General features: G+C 39.4%; 1 protein-coding gene across 4 annotated transcripts in view; it reads right to left on the bottom strand.

The window, feature by feature from the left end:
• Positions 1-280: 280 nt before the first annotated feature.
• The window catches only part of STAMBPL1 (STAM binding protein like 1), a 49,887-nt gene continuing 26,611 nt past the window's right edge, over positions 281-23,556 (bottom strand). For 3 of the 4 annotated variants that reach the window (XM_065922855.1, XM_065922857.1, XM_065922858.1), the window contains exons 2-11: positions 21,841-21,923; positions 19,128-19,345; positions 15,035-15,110; positions 12,786-12,881; positions 10,008-10,383; positions 8,537-8,661; positions 6,139-6,276; positions 3,321-3,433; positions 1,820-1,919; positions 281-600 (exon numbers count right to left, since the gene is read on the bottom strand). In XM_065922855.1, coding sequence (XP_065778927.1) covers positions 544-600; positions 1,820-1,919; positions 3,321-3,433; positions 6,139-6,276; positions 8,537-8,661; positions 10,008-10,383; positions 12,786-12,881; positions 15,035-15,110; positions 19,128-19,345; positions 21,841-21,870 — 1,329 coding nt within the window. In that variant the 5' untranslated portion in view covers positions 21,871-21,923 and the 3' untranslated portion in view covers positions 281-543. Of the gene's footprint in view, positions 601-1,819; positions 1,920-3,320; positions 3,434-6,138; positions 6,277-8,536; positions 8,662-10,007; positions 10,384-12,785; positions 12,882-15,034; positions 15,111-19,127; positions 19,368-21,840; positions 21,924-23,556 lie in introns of those variants that run through there. The other variant, XM_065922859.1, reaches the window with a different exon arrangement.

The following is a 23,556-nucleotide window of genomic DNA, read 5'->3' as shown; positions in this document are numbered from 1 at the left end:
CCTTCTCACACTCGTCTTGACCACCCACAGGGAGAAGTTGCAGAAACAGATGGCCTGTCTTAGAGATCACCTGGTACTCAGAATTTCTTGTGTGGAACTGCATTTTACAGGGGAAAAAAAAATAGCAAAATATCTGAAGCTCTGAAAACTCATGCAGAGATCTCTCAAAATACCAGACAGTATAACTTTTAAAAACTATGAATCACTATGTTGTACACCTGAAACTTATATAATACTATACATCAACTATACATCCAAAAAATAAGTTTAAAACCAGACATGTTGTTTGCAGCACAATTTATTATGTGGTCATAGTATTCAGGCACATTAATAGGTACTGACAACTCCACTGTAACCTCTTTTAAGACAAAGCAACCCAAAAATAAAGCGTCAAAATGTGCAAGAGTAATAAATATCAAACTCTCTGATCTAAAATGTATAAATATAAAATATCAGTCATTTCTGGAAACATCTTAAGAAAATCTGGCAACCACGGGTCCATGGATGTGTCTGGCATGGAGGGTGCTAATATTCTGAGCATTATCACCTCAGATCCAGCACAATTATCTTTATGTCTTTCACCAACACATGTCTGCATACCTAGGAAAGAAAGAACGGCTTTAGTTCATAATGTTTAACATGATTCTCTCTAGAGGAGGAGCATGAATTTCCTGATTTAAAAATGTTCCTAATTTTGAAAAATATTTCCACTCAGAACAAACATAATCATATATACTCATTTTCAACAGTAAGGAAATATTTACAGAAGGTGCCAAGTAGTTTTCATGTTAAATAAATCCTAACTTCAAAATCATGTTTCTCTGATGTCTCAGACAGGGAACGGCTAAGCAAACAGAAAAAGATGTGTTCAGATAATGTTACTCTGGAGTTATACGAAGCTTATCAAAAAACAGGATTACAGTTTTCACTGAACTGTTCTGAAAAACTAATATGGTTGTGTCAAGCAGAAATAATTCAAGACACGTTTAATCTCATTTTCTTTAATAATTGCTTGCTTTTGGGGACTCCAAAGAAAACTATAATTGTTTAAATATATATAGACACACATATATACAGTGATGGAAAGGAAACTTTATATGTAATCAACTCTGCTACAGAAATACTCTTTTTTGTAAATAAAATAATAATGACAAGACATCAGAAGGAAATACAAAGGTTTTGATTAAGTTTTTGAGATAAGAAAATTCTAAACTAAGCAATAAAGGGTTTTATCTTTTATCATATTGCTACTATTTCCCTCTTAAAAAACAGAGGCTTATTTGTTTTATAACGAGATTTATACCTTTTAATCTTCATCTATTTCACCCTGCAAACCCCCTACCCTCTGTCAACCACCCATTTGTTCTCTGTATCTGTTACTCTGTTTTATTTCCGTTTTTCAGATTCCACATATAAGTGAAATCATACGGTATTTGTCTTTCTCTGTATGACTTATTTCACTTAGCATAATACCCTATAGATTCATCCATGTTGTTACAAATGACAAGATTTTATTTTTTATGACTGAATAATATTTCACTGTGTTTGTGTGTGTGTGTGTGTGTGTGTACATATACAACACCACATCTTTTTACGCCACAGGGGTGTAATATACAGCATAAGGAATATGGTCAATAATATTGTAATAACTTAGTACTAGACTTACCCTGGTGATCATTTCATAAAGTATGAAAATGTTACTATATTGTACAACTGAAACTAACATACCACATCAGCTATATTTCAATTTTTTAAAAAAGGAAGGGGTGAAAAATAAATACCGTGTACAGAAAATAATCGACATTGTCTATCTACTCACACTGAACAGCCTGGGGTCCTTGGTGTGTGGATGAAAGCCCTTCTTTTTACAAGCAGAAACCTCAAGCATGCCAGCGTCAGTGAGCCTGAAGATGCCGGTGCTAAATTTTAGGGAAAAAAGGTACAGAAATTAAGGGCTTTGCAGGCGTTTTATTTGAATGGCACATGCATACATATTCCTCAAATGGAATGGAGAAAGAAACTACAAACTATAAACTTTACAGTTTTTTTTTTCAGATCAATACTGTGCTGGCGGCCTAGAGGAAGGCTGGAGAGACCAGTGCTAATGCCGAGCACCGGAAGGACGGTAACGGGGCAGTGGGAGACCTCAGAGGAAAAGCCGAGAAAGACCCCGAGGGAAGAAACGACAAGTGACGGATATTTCTACTATGAAGTGACCAGCATGCTCATTTTATTGCACCTCACTTACAGCCCTTTAATGATATTGCGTTTTTTACAAACTGAAGGATTTGTGACTTCTCATTAAGCAAGTCTACTGGAGGCATTTTCCCAACAGCATCTGCTCACTTCAAATCTCTCTGTCACATTTTGGTAATTCTCACAAGACTTCAAATTTTTTTCATGACTGTATTTGTTATGGAAAAGCATGCTCAGTGATCTTTCTCTGACTTGGTGAAGACTCAGATGATAGCATTTCTGAGCAATATGGTTTTTTTTAATTTAAGGTATGTACAGTTTTTTAGACATAATGCTATTGCACATTTAATAGACTACAGTGTGAACCAAAGTTTTATGTGCACTGGGAAACCAAAACATTCATGTGACTTGCATAAGTTGCTTTATCGTGGTGGTCTGGAACTGAATCTGCAGTATTTCTAAAGTATAACTAATATTTATACAGCCACAGCATCTAGGTTCACCTTCACATTAGTCTGTGATGGGCAGGTATCAGGGATCTGACAAGACTGAGGCTCACAGTGGTTGCTAATCAAGCTGGGATTCCAACGGCTGACTCCTCTGCTCATAACTGTGTTGCAATAATCATTGTCCCCAAGACTTAAGAAGATTTTGGAGATAATTAAGCTAAATCTGGAAATTTTCTTTCTTTCTTTTTTTATTGACCACTCTGTGTGGCAAGAGGATCTTAGTTCCCTGACCAGGGATCGAACTCATGCCCCCATGAACGGAAGTGTGGAGTCCTAACCACTGGACCACGAGGGAATTCCCTGAGCTGGACATCTTCTCACAAAAGAAATCATACAACAGAACTAAGATCCCAAACGGCAAACTGAAACAACATCTGGTTTATCCATTTCAAGGTCACATTAACTAAAGAAAGAATTCCATGGAAATTCTACCATGGAAAGGATCTTAGAAAGCAAAAGACTGCAGAGCTACACATGTTTGGAACCCAGCAGGAACCAATCTCTTTTCCCTAAGGGCATGGTGTACCTGCTTATCCCAGGGCTTCAACCTGGTGTGTGGACACACCCAGCAGCCCCAGATGAAACCTGACTTAAACGCTCTCAAGTTACACTTACTCTTTATGCTTTGGTGAACAGACGATGGCAATGGCCTCTGGCAACATGAGCTGATAGGAACAGTGAGTGTGGAGATCAACACTGGATAAGAACGCAGTTTGGGTTGGATGTGTCTATAAAAAGAAAAGAAGACAATCTTATTGAACAAGCAACAGAGAAGTCTCAGCCAAAACCAGAGCCCATTCCAAGAAAAAACTCTAGCTATTTGCTCTTTCTTTTTTACCACCATGAATCAAATAGGGATTTTGAAAAATGTCTTACTGACATAATCCTTCCCTTCATACATCTATGGAATAACTATGACTTTGAAAAGAGACTCTCGGGAGTGTTTATATACTTTCTGCTTATTGGGAAAGATAAAACTGGAGATTTGCCAGAGGCTTTAAATAGATCCTCATTTAATCATTGCAACTAATCTGGGAGATACTTACTATTAACATCTCAGTTTTATCTATAAAGATTCTGAGGCTCCTGTAAGTAACTTGCCTGCAAGGGAATAGAACCTCGACTGCAAGATACTTAAGATATGAAACTGTGGACACAGAAGGAAAATTCTTGCTAAATATATCCCACTATGCTGGTGTCCTTTCATGGATCTCTGCCCCCTACAATAAGAGAAAGGAATTCTTGGAGCTGTTGAAGATGTTTGGCACTCATCTTGCATGATGATAAGAAAGGGGAGATTATAAATTAAAAGAACTATCTTCTGGGTTTTGGCTATATATGGAAATGTTTATGAGAGGCAAATCAGAAGTCTATATTTGACTACGAAAATTGCATGCATTCATAATGATTTTTAAATTCACAATAAATTCCAACCACATTCAAAAAGGAATGTGACCACTTAAATCATGAATCCAAGGTGGTATTCATGCTGGGTCCTGGCTTCCTCACTTACTAGTTGTATGACACTGCGAAAATTCTTTAACATCTTCGTACCTATATCATCAGTTGTAAAATAACGATAATAATGATTTTCTTCATGGGATTACTATGAAAATTAAATGAGACAACCAATGTAAAATTCATAGAACAGTGCCCAGTACAAAGAAAGGTATCAAAATCATTAGCTGTTATGATTGTTGTTATTGCCATTATAGTTATTTTAATACTGTTATTATTAACTCAAGGGCACAGACCCATACAAATCACTTCATGTCTTTGCATATAACTATGATCTTTTGAAGAAATGCGAGATTTAAAAACTCCTATTTAACAGAATGAAAGTAAATCCACTGATATCTATTTACAGAGAGATACATGTTGTGCAAGGGAAAAATAACTCTTGCTCTGCAAAGACCTAGATCAACTGAAGAACAGAAATGATCTTAACTTTTAAACCCAAATCTTTTTTTTTTTTTTGGCTGCAGTGGGTCTTCCTTGCTGCACGCGGGCTTTCATTCACTAGGCTTCTCATTGTGGTGGCTTCTCTTTTTGTGGAACACGGGCTCCAGGCCTGAGGGATTCAGCAGTTGCGGGGCTCAGGCTCAGCAGTCGCAGTTCACGGGATCTGGAGCTTAGACTCAGCAGCTGTGCTGCACAGGCTCAGTTACTTGATAGCATGTGGGATCTTCCCAGACCAGGGATCAAACCCAGGTCCCCTTCACTGGCAGGCGAATTTTATCCCCTGTGCTACCAGGGAAGTCCTAAATCCCAAGTCTTTAGTGAAGGCATGAGATAAGGCAGTCAGTAGCCCCAGTGGATCAATGAGGGAACCTGGAAACAGGAGGCTAGGAGTCCTGACCAAGGGCACACAGTAATTTCCATGTGATGACAGGACTGCAGTCTCCTCTGCTCTCCTGAATTATAGAACACCGGAAGCTTGGTGACTGTCTGTATGTATGTGTATGTTGAGGTGTGTGTGTAGACGTGGATATGTGTCTTTCCACGACTAAATACTTCTCTATAAAGCAAGCAAAATAAAAGCTGGCTCCTTCTCAGTCTTTGGTGAGACGACTTGTTCCTACCCCAGGCCCAGTGTGAGACTGGATGGAAAAATGTTCACCAAATAGGGAAACCATGGATAGCAAAAGTACTGTATCATCACCAATAGCAATCGCTTCAATATTCTGGGTCCCTAGAAAAAAATGTGTTGAGAAATTCACTGACATATGACGTCCATTAATATACCCCTATTTTATGGAAGAAAAGCTGATGCTGAGATTGTTTAAATCACTTGCCAACATTCCTACAGCGAATTCTTAGCAGAGTTGATATTTAATCTCATGTCTTTTGATTTATAAGCTCTGTCCTATTCTATGGTGGCTTGGTAAATGTTGGAACACAAAGTTTTGGTCCCACTCCGTGGCTATATATGCAACGGCACAAATATCTGTGGCCTGTAGGGGAGGTATTTATACAATGGAGTATATGGTCCCTATGTGACAAGTACAAACATTGTTTAAAAGAAACACTTTCAGAAATTTTCTTAATCTACTTTAGACCCACAGCCAATGGAAAAGGAATATTAATAATTGTGTAATCACATTAGACAGATAAAAATCTACCTAGGCCTCCATTAGACTACATAAAATCATCAAGACAAGCCAACCTGACTTCCAAAAGTTTCTCTTTTAACTTGGAATGGTAGGAAAAAAAAGCATACTTATAATAGGCCTCTCCAAATCCAAATTTGACAGATTTAGACACTGCCTCACATTGAAGAAAATGCTTTAATATGATGACATTTATTACACTTGGAAAAATTAAAAATAATAAATTATTTCATTTAAGCTGAAGTTCCTCCAGGAGGAAAAAAGCCTTACACACACACACACACAAACCAGCAACAACCTAAAACCTAAAAGGTCGAACATACATGGATCCACCCCAGAGTGAGGAGATCATGTTGATCCTGAACACTGAATAATTCTTCCACATTCTCCACGTCACAATAGTCTGGGCCCGCAGACTGCTTTGGCACTATTAAGTGGGTAATAGTAAATTCATTATGTGTCTGAAAAACAAAGAGCAAAGAGAATAATAAACACCTGACAGAAAAAAATAAAAAGCCTGAGGAGGAAGTGTAATGTTTTAATAAGACTAGAAAGTACCCACCACTCACATCATCCTCCTCCCACCCACATCACAATTCAAAAACAAAGGCCCAGACTTGAAAATGGATCATTTACCAAAACTTTGAGAGTCAACTGTTTGGCACTTGAAACCCATTTTCACAACAGAAAGATATGTCATAAATAGGAATCAGTATCTTGGGCTGGTCTCTGGAAGTTTAGACAGTAAGTAAAACGCTGCATTAGAACTGCCATAGAAAAATCAGAATAAAATAGCAGCAGGTTTCTCTGGAAGGGGAGATGGTCATTAAATAATTTTGTGGTTTTATTGAAGGACAATTTCTAATGGTTTGTGAAGGCTGATGGTCTTTCTTATTATTTAATTTCACCTGAAGACTTACGACTTTCTTTTACTATTGGAGGGAGGGATTCAAGGGGATTTTCCACAATTAAGACACTGTTTTGGATAGGCAATTAGATAAACGGGAAAAAAAAATCTTTTATCCCTTTGTTGTTGTTCAGTCACTAAATCACGTCCGGCTCTTTGCGACCCCATGGACTGTGGCACTCCAGGCCTTCCTATCCTTCACTATCTCTCACAGTTTGCTCAAACTCATGCCCATTGAGTCGGTGATGCCATCCAAACATCTCATGCTCTGTGACCCCCTTTCCCTCTTTCATCCCCTTAGGTAAAAGATAAAGAGTTGAAAGGAAGAGGGCTGTAGTGATAGGATCCTCAGATAAGAGACGCTTGTTCAGTGAGGAGCTGTCCCTCCTTGGACAGCACCATCCTGTCTCTGCTCTCAGGATGCTTCTGCAAACTGGGCAATGTTCCTCTGGCCTTGATTATAACACTTCCCTCCACCCCAGCCCCTCCTTTCATGGCTAACTTTATGTATTCTAAACATATGTAATCTAAACATCACCTTTCAAGGGAAGCCCTTCTTTTTTAAAAAAAATTTTTTTTGAAATCATTTATTTGTTTTAATTTGGCTGCACTGGGTCTTGGTTGCTGCATGCGGGATCTAGGTCCTTCTCCAGGGATCGAACCCAGGCCCCCTGCATTGGGAGTGCAGAGTCTTAGCCACTGGGCCACCAGGGAAGTCCCAAGGGAAGTTCTTCTTGCCCTTCCCCCATACACTTTCCCACAATACCCTACACTTCCACTGAGAGCACCCAGCTCCATTTATAATTAGTCATCTGTCTGGTTCTTTATAAGCATCATATAGGTATCACGTGGCAAGACTGTGGTTGTTACAGGCTTCTGAATGCCAAAACCTAGGGCAGGGCCTGTGAATATTTGTTTGATGAAGGGGTGAATGAAGAACGAAAGAATCAATCAAACTAAGTACAACATGTGGTCTTGGGAAAGACGCATCCATAGCATACTGCCCCCCTGCAGGGCAAAGAAGGCAGCTGCGGGGAGGAAATGACAGGTTATTCTGTGCTTATCTTCTCTGCTTCCTCTGCCCTGGAGGAAACCGTGAGGACGCAACACTGGAATACAGTTGGAGAATGTGTGTTGAATGAAGCATATCATTAAATAACAGTCCTCAAGTAAATGTTTAGGAATGAAAATGTGCCTGGATTCAGAAATATAAACTGATACCCCAAAGGGAGTATATGTTTCTTGAAGTATAAAACTAAATGCATCTTCTCTCTTTTATCTCCTTCCAGTCTGACATTGTCTTTCATCACTTATTTCTGATAAAATCTCCCAAACTTAAATATGACCGGTGCTATGTGATTGCGGTTTGCTGAAACTACTGCTTTAAAGAAAACAACACCCCCCTAGCTTTATTCTTCACATATCTGAAAAAGGGTGGCAAGATTATCACTGCCACAGATACAAGCAAGTTGAGTTAATTATAGGAATGCGTGCCAAACTAACAATTGCAAGGGAAATCTGATTTAGAAAACTAGACAGTTCTGGAAATCTGAAAACTCCCCTTTATCTAAACAAAGACTTAATTTACAGTGTGATTAGTTCTTTACAACAAACTTGATAGACTCCCTGAGATTTTGCAATCCATTTTCTAGAAGGATAATTCCATTAATGACAGTGGTTTTTATAACATTAATCTATATACAGGTTATTTCATAATGACACTGAGGATGTTTTTGTTCTGCTCAACTTATCACAAGAAACCCAGTCCTACTGACAGTATCCTGTGCAGAGAAGACATGAAACACAGTCCATACCAGCTTCCCACAGAGTATTCCACAGGTTTCTATTCCCCTCACTGTATTGGATTCTGCCAGCAGCAGAAATCTGTGGCAAAGATCTCTTGATAAAACGACGCATCTCAGTCCTTCAACCACTAAATCTAAGAAACAGAAAAGGGAGAAAAAGCTAAAAAAACAAACCTTACATCCCATCCCTCAAGTGACTACAGGTAAATATAAATTCTAAAAATGAAATTATCTGGTGCTCCCTTCCTGCATTGTATTTTAAAACTTATAAAAGTGAACAATGACCAGAAGGAAGGTAGAATTACCCTTTGCATATAGATTATAGGTAAGTGGGAAGGTACAAGCGCTTTTACATCTTGGGGTCTTAGATCAACTGCTCACATGCATGTGTTGTTTTCACTTGGCACAAAGCACAGAGGCTGCAGACAATACATCTCATATTCTATAAGCCTTAGGTTATTCTTTTTTCATGTTTGCCATGTGTTGCTTATATCTTATGGAAGTTGGTCATCATTAAGTAATAGCACCGTGTTTTCAGAAATAATTGGCAGTAGAGTAATTATAGCACCACTGCTTATCATAAGTCTTTCCAAATAAAAAGAAATACAAACTCCATCTGACAGCGTTGGCTGGGAAATTTTCCCACTTGGTTTTGGAAACCTGCCAGCACTGATGTCAGAGTCCCAAGGAGCACTAATTCTTGGCAGAGACACCTAATCCATGGGGAGGTTAACCACCCATGTGTGCGGATCTTCCTGGGCCAGGGAAATGCTAAATATTTACATTTACCGACTGAGCGAAGTTCTGGACAAACAAGTTTGCCAGCATCTTCTTTCTTCTCCAGTGTAAAGTGTTTATCTTGGAGGATCTATGTGTTTCTTGATTAAAATACATGAATGAAAAAAATGCTTAGAATTTTTCTCTTCTAAAATATCTGTACCGTGATCAAATATAATCGTGTTTATTATGCCGTCTCTGCTCTGTCAGGGGGCAAATCACATTTCCTGAATGTTAAGGTTACATATAGCAAAAGGCAGATAACAAAAGTCATTCACACCACATCAACCAGGGGAACTACCACGGCTCATGATAAAATGAGTAGACCCTGCCCAGATGTCACAGAAATACGGTTCCATAGCGAACAGACTTGTGGACATAGTGAGGGGAAGGAGAGGATGGGACAAATTGAGACAGTAGCACTGAAACATATACATTACCATATATAAAATTAGACAGCCAGTGGAAATTTGCTGCTCAAATTTGGTGCTCTGTGACAACCAAGAGGGGTGAGATGGGGTGGGAGGTGGAAAGGGGGGCTCAAGAAGGGGGGACATATGTATGGCTGATACATTGATGTATGGCAGAACCAACACAATATTGTAAAACAATTATCCTCCAATTAAAAACAAACAAATTTTAAAAAATGAAAAACAAACCAAAAAAGAGGTGATTCCATGTCTTGTGGGCATGTCTCACTTACTCTGAACAGCATTTAAGGTCGCAGCTGGCTTTAAGGCCCTGCTGACGGGAGGTGAGTGGCCAGCACAACTGGTTGCATCACTTTTATTAGACTGATCTGCAAGTACATTCAGCAAGGAATTGTTCTGGCGTGTGGAAAAGCAGGAGAAAGCACTGCCATCGATCTGCTCTGACAGTGCCGGGGTTTCCTGGCTTCGCAGCTGACTCCGGGCTAATTCCTGACTCCGGGCTAATTCCTGCTTCTTGAGCTGATCTTCAAAAATCGAAAACTGCTCTGACTCCAGTTGCTGCTGGCGCATCTGGGCGATCCTCTTCCTTTCCGCCTCGATCAACCTCTGATGCTCCAGTTTTTTGAGGATTTCAGCTTTGTATTTGTTCTAGAAAATGTGGTTGCCACAGGAAAAGGTTAGTTTCCAGGCCAAAAGCATCAAAGTGGAAGCAGAAGCTTTCAATCTTCCAGCAGACAGAGCTAGATACTCCCACATGCCCACAAGGACACTAATGAGATGACCAGAGAAATATATAACATAGTGGCAAAAGCCCCTGATTTCAGGAGCAGTTTGGAGTCCACTCATATTTTACCAGAGACGAGACAGGATAATCAAGTTCCCTCCATCCTCCTGTGCTTTTAAATACTAGAAAATCAAAGTCAGGACTGTCTGCATAGCCTGGCTGATCAGAGTGTTTCACAGAATGTTCATATTACCCTAGACTGCACTGTCTAGTATAGTAGCTACTAGCTACATGTGACGATTGAAATTTAATTAAAATGAAATGAAATCTGAAATTCAATCCCCCAGTCTCACTAGCCATGTGTTAAGTACCACAGGTTAGCGGCTCCCACATCAGACAGCGCCAGAGAGAACACTACCATCATCATCCAAAGCTCTTAGGGATAGTATCACCCTTGAACCTTTTTGCAACTGACTCTAGAAGTCATAGTGCTGGGACTTTATGGAGAAGGGGGTATCCCTAAAAAGTGGTTCTCAGAATGGGGTCATCGTCTCTATCAGAACAAACTAATAGGAGCTTTGTTAAAAATGATGATTCCCAAACTCCCCAGCCTTAACAAAAATATCTAGGCTTTATTAGGTCAGAGAATTAATCTTTAAGAAGCTTCCCAAATAATTCTGTTGAAAACTAGACTTTGGGAGCTACTAGGAGGCAAGGGCGAGGTGGGGGACACAGCTTAAAGCAGCACTTTATGTACACAAATCCCCCGGGTCTTGTTACAGGGCAGACCGGCATTCAGCAGGTTTAGGATGGGGCCAGAGTCTAACAGACAGCAGGTGATATGACTGTCGCCTGCAGCAAAGGCTTATTGCTATGTCTATGTCTCCCAGACATAAAGGCTGCCATTCTATCCCCCCAAATATTTCTACCTGTCATATACTTGGGGTCCTATTGTGAACTATGAAGTAACTGGTGTCACTAACAGCAGACCACAACTGCTGACGCTGTTCCTCCCAGAGCCAGAGGGGACTAGCGTTCACACCGCTGAGTAGGGAGGGGAACTTAACAGACTTTTCTCCCCCTTCCTGTTGTCCTGTCTGGGCCACCAAAATGACTTCAATCTTTCTCGTGTGTGCTTGCTAAGCCACTTCAGTCGTGTCTGATTCTTTGTGACTCTGGGACTACAGCCCGCCAGGCCCCTCTGTCCATGGGGATTTTCCAAGCAGGAACAGAGGAGTAGGTTGCCATGCCTTCCTCCAGGGGAATCTTCCTGACCCAGGTCAGGCGGGGGCTTTACCACTTTAACCCTTTCCCAGGGGCCACCTGGGAAGTCCCAATCTTTCACAGTTCAAATCAAACTATCACTATCCACACTGGAGGGAATCTTCTGATTTCAACCTTCCTTCTGTTACTCAATGCAAATGGCTCACTCAAACCTACTTCCAGTTACACCAAAGGAATCAGACAAGGCCTGTGACCATGTTCAGCAGTAATGAGACTGGACTGAACTGAGAATCAGTAATAGTGAAACTCTCAAAGCACATAAACACACAGTCAAACAAAAAAGCAAGACAGAAGCTGCAAACCTTAAGAGTTCAAGTGCTGAACTGGAATATCTAACAGACTGATTGGTCAATTTCTTCATTCAATGCCCTTTGATCTCAGACATAACTTTTCTTTTCACTCTCTATTTAATAAGAATCCAGAAGTCATCATCCTTTGATGATATGACTACATTTCACTCATATGGCTAGATATTATTCCATCTGGATGTTGTATTTATTGTTGTTATTATAGTAATTATAATATTTAATAATATAATAACATAACATTAAAATATTTAAGAATCACATTAGATACCTCAGAAACTATATACCGTTCTCCCTACCTCTCTTACTGCCTCCTTTCATTGCTAAAGAGCAGCCATCTGGCTCAAGATCACACTGGCAAGAGTTGGTCAAAAAGCTCTGTTTATTCTTTTTTTTCCCCAACTTTAAACTTCTAATTTTGTATTGGGGTATAGCCAACTAACAATGTTGTGGTAGCCTCAGGTAAACAGTGAAGGAACACTCTGGTTAAATTACTGTAGAAAGTCTATTTTCTAATGCTTCACTTTATTAGATCTTGTTGGGAAATAAAAATGACCACATCTTTGGTGCAAGCGCATAACCTGGACATCAACACCAACTTTTTAATGTGTTTTCCATCACTGTTTCTTTAATTTTAACTTCAATGCATATGACATTTGAAAAACTCATGAAAATAAAATTCAAAAAAATATTTGCACAGAAAACAATCCATGAAATAATGTACCAATTGAACTTACTTTGCTTTGCAAATATTCTTGGTATTCTACGTTATATTTCTTTAAAAGGTCCTTTTTCAATTCATCTGTCCTTGGGAATGCAACCTCCTTCAGTTTCTTTTAAAAATATATATATATATACATATTGATTAGTAGAATTTTCAGTATAGTCTTTCAGATCATCAGCTAAGAAAGAAAAACAGCTGGTATGTGTATTAGAAATCAAGACACCAATAACCAAACAGGAAGGTGGAAAAATCATTTTCTACAACTTTTCAGTAGAGAAGAGAAAAAATTATCCCCTTTGTAAGACCTTTATTGACGCCACTGGTTAGGTAAGCATTTTGTATAGGTAGGCACCTCATTTTCAATAGTGGATTTGTAACTGCACATTCCATGGTTTGTAAATTATATGGCATCATAGTTAAAGGGACATTGGAGAACACAGTAAGTAGAGATCCCTAGGCTTAACGGACTGTAAAAAGCAGTTGAGGCACCTTTTATAAAAATGTAGATCCCCAGGCCTAACCCCAGAGTTACTGAATCAACATATTCAGAGAAAGGATTGGGATCTGTATCTCAGACAACTTCTCAGTGATTCTTGATGGCAGGAAGATACCATCCAAGTACCCACACCAGACTTAGTAGAGATGAGGAAACAAAGGCTTAGAGAGATCAAAAGGCTTGTCCAGTGTCATACAACTGACTGATGGCCTCCTTATGACTAAAATCCAAAATCCTAACTCTAGCTAAGCTCTTCCATTAAAATTTCTGTGCTCTTAATCTTTTGTCATCCATCGATCCATTTATTCAATGAGCACAAACAGAAAATGTATATGCTTTTGGAGAATTTATTTTCTCTGTGAAAATAAGAATAATCCTAAATTAGAGTGGGCTTCCCGCATAGCTCAGTTGGTAAAGAATCTGCCTGCAATGTAGGAGACCCAAGTTCAATCCCTGGGCCGGGAAGATCCCTTGGAGAAGGAAATGGTAACCCACTCCAGTATTCTTGCCTGTAAAATCCCATGGACAGAGGAGCTAGCAGGCTGCAGTCCATGGGGTTGCAAGAGTCGGGACATGACTTAGCAACTAAACCACCACCACCAAATTAGAGTAAAAGAGTCACCTTGGCAGCCTAAGACCTTGGTTTCCATCCAGAACTTTCTGACATTAAATGAACAAGAAAACTGAAGGGAAATGTTACACAAAGGCTGGATAAGGAATGACCCTTCAGACAGTGTACAGAAATTTAACAATGTAGATGACCATTTGTGTTCTACTTACAGGCACCCTTAGGCCTGACATAACTGGTTGTTGTTGTTTAGTTGCTAAGTGGTATCTGACTCTTGGTGATACCATGGACTGTAGCCCACCATGCTCCTCTGTCCATGGGATTTCCCAGGCAAGAATACTGGAGTAGGTTGCCAGTTCCCTCTCCAGGGGATCTTCCTGACCCAAGGATCCAATCCACATCTCCTGCATTGCAGGTGGATTCATGACCACTGAGCCACAAGGGAAGCCTGACATAACTGGCTAAGAGAGTTTTTATTCCATTATGTAGTAAAATGTTTTTGGAGAGTAATTTAAAATTTCATGTTGTGATTGACTTTGTGTACATTATCTCCATCATATAAAATCAACCCAAACTACTTAAGACAAATAAATGGAAAACATTGCTTAAATGTTATCTAAGAGGATATATTCTCAGCTAAAGATATTTGAAACTATATATGTAGCAAATATTGATGCTAAATAAATACACTTCAATAGCCTTCCTTTTCCTTTGGAATATTTCAGGTCACTCACTAAACACTTCATTGTCTAAGAGGTGAGTACTATAAGAAGAAAATGATTAGAACTTTGTTACTGCCTTGATAATCAACACTGATTTTCAAATAGGTATTGAGTTGAGAATTGCATGGAATAACCAAAACCAGCCAAAATGATTGTCTTAAATAGGTATGGGGAAATAGACAACTATTCTCTCAATCTCTGAGAGCAATCATAAAATAATACCTTCTTCATATCGTAAGATCAAGTGCATTCTTGATTTTTTTCTTTTCTTCTCCCAGTTTTAAGTAGACATCCCACAGTAATGATGACTAAAGGTCTAAGAAGAGATCGAAATATCATAGCTAATGGAATGATTTCTTTTTTTTTTTTGCACTGAAACTCTCGAGAGGATTAGACAGAGGAGGAAAGGAAAGGGATGAATCAATAATGGATACTTGGGGAAGTTGAACTTCCAGGGAGAATTGATCACTCAATACCTTCATAATATCTTGCTTTTCGGGTACTGCACATTGCTGGTAATCTCGATGGTTGGGAAGCTTTTCTACAAACAAACTGGAGAAAGAGAAAACACATCCTTAGAGTTACATGACAGAAAAAGCTCAGTGATGGTTTCTAATATAAGAATGAACCTCCTTTTCAAAAGGACATGGTTAACAACATTATTTATGTGAGCCCAGTCGTGTCCAACTCTTTGTGATGCTATGGACTGTAGCCTGCCAGGCTCTTCCTTCATGGGATTTTCCAGCCAAGAATACTGGAGTGGGTTGCCATTTTCCTTTTTATTTAACCTATATTCTTTCCATCTGCCATCAAAGGTTGGTATAAATATGATTTTGGCATTACGGAGGAGTTAAGCTCAGCAAACTAAGCACTGAGGTTAAGAGGGTTAAATTCAGGATGCTCCCCAACAGATCACATCACTTTAGTTTTTCTCAGGTCTTGAGCACTTAACTCCACTAGCGTACCATTCTACTTGTGTATAGTGCTGGCAATGCTGGATACCACATGAAAATGTAAGAGTTTGGAAAGACGGATAAAAATACCTTCTCACAGAAACAGACTCAAAGGACCACTGATGAATCACCAGTGCCATAGTGTGAAAGTCACTCAGTCGTGTCCAACTCTTTGTGACCCCATGGAATAGTCCATGGAATTCTCCAGGCCAGAATACTGGAGTGGGTGGCTGTTCCCTTCTCCAGGGCATCTTCCCAACCCAGGGATCGAACCCAGGTTTCCCACATTGCAGGAGGATTCTTTACCAGCTGAGCCACCAGGGAAGCCCGGCATGGTAGATATATGTGTATTAAAAACTCATATATGAAAATTCATAACTCAGATAAATGTCAGCCAGAATCCTTAGTGGATTAGGAGGTGCTAATTAATAGTTAATTATTCTTCATCACCTTTTCAGGAACAAGGGACAGACAGTAAAAATGAAGGGAAATCCTTACAGCAAACCAGGTTCATTGTTTCCAGGTAAAGTTAAGATTTTGCTTCTACAAAGGCATGAAATTCTGTTTTTTTTTTTTACCTCTTACTGATGTATCCTCAGCCTGTAGAATAGTGTCCACCTCATCATAATAAATGCCCAATAAATATTTGTTAAATGAACAAATGACCCTTAGAGCAAATACTAATTTTGATTAACATAGTAGCACCTTCTTCCTTCCTCTGAAATTGTTTAATTATTGATTTACCACAGACTTGTTTCAATTAACTACTTAGTTTTTTATTGGCTGAAAGAGGCTAGGCAATACTGCAGTAACTGACGAACCTCAAAAGCTAAGGGTCCGAGAATAACAAATGTTTATTTCCCAGGCATGGTTGGTACCAGTACAAGCTGGGGTTTCTGAGACGGTTCAGATACGTGGGAACCCAAGCGGATGCAGGATGGAAACCAATGGAGACCCTGGTATCTTATAGTTGCTTTGTTTGAAACATAGGTCAGGGAAAGAAAAGGGACTGGAGAATCACTAAGGACTTCTGATTGTTTCAGGTTGAAACTGATACATGTAATTTTCCTCCACATTTCATTAGCCAGAGCTCCTTATATCTTCCTAACTGCAGAATGGCTAGGTCTCCTTTACGGAAAGGAGAATAGGAGTTTGTGACCACTAAGAATATCTACACCCATGGGTGGGTGGCTCAGACGGTAAGGTAAGGAATCAGAAGATAAGGAATCTGCCTGCAATGCAGAAGTCTTGGGTTTGATCCTTGGGTCAGGAAGATTCCCTGGAGAATGGAATGGCAATCCACTCCAGGATTCTTGCCTGGAGAATCCCATGGACAGAGGAGCCTCGCAGGTTCCAGTCCATGGGGTTGCAAAGAGTTGGACATGGATGAGCAACTTTCATTTATAATTATTGATGTTCTGTTGTTTACAAATCATATACACTCACATCTCATCTACTGAATGCATAGGCATGGTATTATAAATCTTATTTCTCAAATGAGAAAATTAAAGCTTAAATAAACTACATAAGGTGTCGGTTGCCTAAGTCTTTTATATGTAGAATAAAGTCACTGATATGCAGAGTTGAAGAGACCTCAGATTTTCATCTATAATAAGCCTTTAATTTATGCAGATGAGAAATTGAACTCACAGAGGATAACTGAACCAATGATCATATCATTAGTGATGGGAGAGAATTCAAATACAGTAACTCAGAGAGTATATGTGTGTGCTCAGTCGCTCAGTCATGAACAATTCTTTGTGACCCCATGGACTGTATGTAGCCCACCAGCCTCCTCTGTCCATGGAATTTTCCAGGCAAGAATACTGGAGTGGGTTGCCATTTCCAACTCCAGAGGATCTTCCCGTCCCAGGGTCTGTTGGGTCTCCTGCATTGGCAGGCGGACTCTTTACCACTGGTGCCAATGAGAAGCCTTCAGATAGTATAGTGGCCCTTTACCACACTTATGCATGTGTGTAAAACTCAGAAGGTGAAAAAAATATTATCAATTAGTAACTTACACTTCAGAAACTAAAATGGAAAATGTGTGCTATCGATGACAGTTGATAACATCCAATTTCATAGTTACTTCTTAACCTTCTCGAAAGTCTCTGATTTTTCCCAGTTAAAATGAATGTTGCCAACCATTCTCTAAATTTCCAATAAGTTAATTAACGTGAATAAAATGAAGAGACCACTTTGCATACCATACTGGCGCGGCTGCTGCTAAGTCGCTTCAGTCGTGTCCGACTCTGTGCGACCCCATAGACAGCAGTCCACCAGGCTTCCGCATCCCTGGGATTCTCCAGGCAAGAACACTGGAGTGGGTTGCCATTTCCTTCTCCAATGCATGAAAGTGAAGTTGCTCAGTCGTGTCTGACTCTGCATACCATACTAATTGCCTTTTATTTCACCCATGGTAGAGTCATGGATGCAGCATTTAAAACAGTTGATCTTGGACTTCCCTGGTGGTGCAGTAGATAAGAATCTGCTTGCCCACGCAGAGGACACAGGTTTGATCCCTGGTCCGAGAAGATCCGACATGCTGAGGAGCAACTAAGCTTGTGTACCACAACTACTAAGCTAGGGCTTTATGGCCTGAGAGCAGCAACTACTGAAGCCCCTGTGCTTAGAGTCTGTACTCCACAACAAGAGAAGTCACCTCAGTGAGAAGCCCCCCAGCACCACAACTAGAGAGTAGCCTCCAATGGCTACAAAGCCTGCACAAAACACCAAACATCCATCGCAGCCAAAAACGAATTTTAAAAAAGTTAATCTTTTCAACTTCTTGCATGTTCTCAGATTAAATCCCCAAGTAAATGAATACAACCAATCAATGAGTGATTTTCAGTGGAAATAAAAATAAGGGCTTTGGCTCTGATGAGATCACTTTTGGTAACAGGAGATCTTCACAATCAGTAAGATGGCAAATTGGTATAGAAAGTCCAAATCCCGTCTTTTTAGTTCAAATGAGGATACGTTATTAACAAATATCTATCTAATGTGAAGTGTGACATTTCTTCATGACGATTTTGATGTTGCCACTTTCAATATATTGGAAGATCTTTTATACATAACAATTCTTACACAGCTAAATAATTGCTTTAAGGAATACTGACTACAATGTTAAAGCAACTACTACACTCTGTCCCCCCAAAAGTTCCTTCCTAGGATCATCAATTTACCCCTGGTCTCAACTCATCAAATTAAATTTCGAGAATGTTAATGGCACGTTTCAGATGCTCTAGATAGAGCCACAATAAGATGTCTGCTCTCAAAGGCTCACATTCTTGTGAAGGGAGAATGACAGGGAACAAGAAATTTTGTGAAGAGAGAGCAGGGGGCACTTAGGTTACTGAGTGCTGGCCTATGGATATACATCCCTGCACCTCACTTTACCTCTGATCTTCCACCCCTAAGCCTCAGAGATGATATTGGGACACCTTTGAGTAATGACTTTGTAACTTAAAAACCTGGCCCTCTGCTGCTTCTGGAGATTGTAAATTTGATCTGAGTATAAATACATGCCTGGCATCGAAGCTGTCTCATCAAAATAGCATGTAAATATTTGTTCCCAATGTTCTCATTTCAAAGATCTCCAAGATAAAATACTTACGTTATAAATTTATTATAAAGGACAAATGCACTTTCCAGGTTTCCTTCTTCCAAATACACAGACGCCATCCTCTCCATTTCTACTCCGGATCTAAAGTAGCGGCGTGGAGTGATATCTTCGTTGATGGTGATGTTTCCTCCCAGCTTGCTTAGGGCACGGACTCGTTCTTCCGGAGTGAGGGAGACATCCGTGTGGTCTGGCATCGCAGCTAACTTTCTCTGCAGAGCCAAATTTGAATCTCTGGTTATAAGAAGAAATGAACAGACTGAAATTATAGATGTATTTTTTGTACTAAATATCTGACATCAGTACCTAAGGAAAGCTTTTTTTTAAATGAGTTAATAACAAGATAAAAGTGAAGTCTTTTTGCTTAAACATGTGGTCTGCACACCAAAAAACCACATATCTGCAGGGTAAACATATACTCTTTTGGACTAAGATCTCTTGTAGGTTTCAGCTACAGTTCAGTGGCAGTTCCTGGGTATGCGAATGTTTTAGGTCATTTTAGGTAAAATATCATTGACCATTATATCCTTACGAAAGTAAGCCAAGCGATGGCTTCCTGCCAGGACAGAGATCATATCACTATACTGGAAGGGTCTCCAAGACATGTTTTGGATCCAAAGTTACTGTATGTATTCAATTCTATTCCAGAATACATCTAGTTTAATAAGAAACTTTCCGGGCCTCTTTGCATCTTTACTAAGTGAATAAAACCCCACCAATAAGTCCTGAAGAAGCCTTTTTCAGCATATGGACACACCATTTCCCTCCTTCCCCCCTCTACCCCCAACATAATTACACTGTTAATTCATCCCTGGCTAAGAAAATAATGATAATAATTACTGAAAAAGGGTCTGTGATGTTAATACATTTGTATTTTATAAATAAAAACACATACACATTTGGAAAAACACAGAACATATAAGTTCAGGATAATTATTCAATAAAAAGTCAGTGCTTCTGAAAGGTGAAAAAGTCAACAATTTTTTTTTTTTCTATTCAAGGCCATATAGCACATCTCTTAGGCTCTGAGGGACACAGTCTCTGTGGCAGCTTCTTAGCTCTGCGGGTGAGGAAACAGCATAAACCTCATGTAACCAAATAATGCTGACTGTGTTCCAAGAATGCTGTTATATGACCACAGATTAATGCTTCAGTGACATCAGAAAAAAAATCTAGGAAAATTAGGGCAGACTTCCAGCCTCCTGTATGCACAAAAGTAACTTGTCCATTTTTTTTACCATGCAGTCTATGCTGGGCTATAATTATTTGTTTACAAGTATTTTTGACTCCTTATAAGCTCTTTGAAGGAAAGGAATCATTTTACATTCATCTTTGTGCTCTAGAATATAGTATATTCCCTGTAACACAAATGATAACCAATAAATATATCAAATAAAGGAGGAAGAGAGAAAGGAAACAATGTGATTATAATTAGACTATCTTTTTACCTGAAGAAAAAAATATTTATTTTTCATCTATGGAAATGGTGCTACTCTACTTGTTTAAAACTGATATCAGAGGTAAACTGGGAAATAGCCTAAACTCTACATCAATCGATAATTTTTCACTTGAACATGAACTTCTTGGATGTAAATAAAATTTTCCAGATGACAAAGCCTTAGTGTTCATTTTTTACATTGACAGGTCCACTAATATTTTAATTATTTTCACATAATGTATTAGAAAAACACATGAGGAACTCCAGGAAAATGCCTCCTTCTGCGGAGGTGGAAATGTGGCAGTCTTGACAATACAGTGTCAGAAAATGAAAAGTCCCTACAACTTTCTGCCCCTCAGACATACTCACAAAAGCGACTGAGCAACTGGGAAGGCCTTTTTCAAAAACACTACCCTATTTCAGAGCAAGCACTAGGCCATCTGTGTTCTGGTGCTAATCTTTGTGTGATAGGGTATTCGGTACATTGCTGCCCCGAAGGGGACAAGTTTAGTGAGTGGGTTTGGGAGGGTCATCAGGAGAAGGTGGATGGTAACGACAACCTTTATTTATCAAGCCCCAGTGATGGGCTGGTAACATTAAAACTATGGTTTCCAAAAATCATTAAGGCGCAAAGTACAAAACTGGGCCATGGAGATTATATAATGTTGCTATATTCACATTCAGAGAGTGATCTGGGACACACAATAAGCCCATGGGACCCCTAGGCCCCTGTTACTTCCTCTCTAGCACATTATTTCTCCTAAGATGTAGCTCAAGAAGGTGTGTACTATGTTGGCTGTACGGGGAAGAGATGAAAAGGACAAGGGTTTCAGGTATTTGCACATTTACACAAGGATCCCAAAGCTGCATCTCGGTGTTAAACATAAAATGCTTCCTTAGCTATTACTACACAAGGTAAACCTCTAATTTTTCATCTGTGAAAACACTGAGGCACAGAACAGTTGAAGTACCTGTTACAATGTCATCTCTGAAATTCTCTCTGCTGTTGTGCTAAAGAACTACACTCCTGGAACCAAACCAGAGAATTAAAATTTCATACTTTCATGGAAAAAGAAAAAGAATTATTTTTAATTGTAGCAAAGATGGTTTTATTAGTCACTTCCTCAAAGGAGAGGACCACACAGGTGGATGAAAACGGCAAGTGTTTAACTTCTTGAAGCAGTTGTGACTCATTTCACATTTGGTGTGTTTCTGTTCTTCTTTTTGGGTTTTCGAACCACATGTAAAATACCAGTTGGTGCCACTTACCAGGGAGTTCACAGTTAACGGCTGATCCATGTTGTCCTGTCTACAAGATGACGATGTTCACTGTTTCTTCTCAATCACTTCATCTGTTTCAAAGGCAAAAAAAGCAGAGCTAGGGTTATTTCTTGAGAACTCAGGTCTCACATTCCCAACCCCAGGGTTATTTCTGCCTGAGAAAAAATATGAACCAATTGCAATAAGTTATATAATCTGAGACTACTGGAAATTTCTTCCTGAAAATACAAAACTGCAGGTGGTTATAAGGTTTCTTGAAGCAGACTTTGAAAACAGGAGGTATGAAGAGATTTAATTCTTGCCTAGTACCCAGTAAGAATCTGCTGGGTGTTATCTTTCTTAGAACACCATGCAAGGTTATAAAGTGGGTTTACTTGCTTTAGAAGGAGAAAGAAGGTCATTGTGACTGAAAGCATGGACTCTTAGACCTGGAGCAAGTCTGGGCTTCACCTAAGTCTTCCTGGCTATGGTAGGTGGAATTCTAAGATGGCGCTGTGATACCCACCCCTTGGGGTCCACAAGTTTATATAATCACCTCCCCTTGAGTGTAGTGAAGACCTGTAACTAGCTTTTAACCTCAGCAAAACATGGCATAGGTGATGGACCATTACTCCCATGTTTATGTCCTGTGATATGGCAAAGATGAACAGATTTTTGCAGATATATTAAGGCCCCTAAACATTTGACGTTAAGTTCATCAGAAGGGAGATAATCCAGAGTGGGAGACCTTTCAAAGAAAAAGACATTCTTCTGCTGACCTTGAAGATTCAGTCATCATGAATTCCATAGCTACAGGGAGATGATGCTGCCAAGAATGACGTGCACTTAGAATAAGACCTCAAGCCTCAGATTTGATCCTTACCTTGGTCAACACCTCCATGCTGCCTTGTGAGACCTCGAGCAGTGGACCTAGTTATGCCTAGGCTGCTTAGGCTCCTGACTCCATGAAACTGTGAGATAATAAATATATGTTGTCTTGACACATGAAGCTTGGGGTGATTTGTAATGCAGCAATAGAAAACAGAATATTTTATCAGGGTGACTGCAGGTAAATATATAGCTTTCTGTACATCTGAATAAAAGGAAAAAATAATGGCACCTAAGTCATGTTGATGTGGTAAGGATTAAATGACTTAGCATATAAAGTGCTTAGAACAGTTCCCAGCACACAGTCAATATCATATCAATGTTTGCTCTTATTAGAATCTTGATTTTGCAATTGACAAAGCTGAGACTTCAAGATGTTAAGTGAATGTACCCAAGTTCAAATACTCACTCAATAAATGCTAGTCTCCTTCCTTTGTATGCTAGTTTAGACCAAGCACTGCATTATCACTTCCCATTTCTAAATGTATTTTGGTTTTTAAACTCCACTAATCAATTACATGATGTGGGACACATAACTTCTCCTCAGTTCCTCATTCATGAAATGAGGGCACTAAGCTTCTTTCAAGTTATAACCTTCTCTGATACTAGACACTTCAGAGGTACATTATTCAATCCTTTTGTGCTATTTTCTGGCCTGAATCCATGAATGAAAAGTTTTCCAAGGAAAGTCACTCAGTATGTTCCGATCTCTCCCCTTCATTCTCTCCAGTGATCCTTGCAGTAAACATCTACAGGACCAGCAGGCTGCAGAAATGCCCAAGAAAGAAATGACCTGCAGGAAGCCCCAGTCACGGTATAGTGTTAAAATCCAAATCA

This window comes from Muntiacus reevesi, chromosome 2 (assembly GCF_963930625.1).
Source record: "Muntiacus reevesi chromosome 2, mMunRee1.1, whole genome shotgun sequence".
In the NCBI taxonomy this organism is placed as follows: domain Eukaryota; kingdom Metazoa; phylum Chordata; class Mammalia; order Artiodactyla; family Cervidae; genus Muntiacus; species Muntiacus reevesi.
The sequence above is the reverse complement of the archived record's forward strand: the minus strand, read 5'-3'. Positions and strand labels throughout refer to the sequence as shown.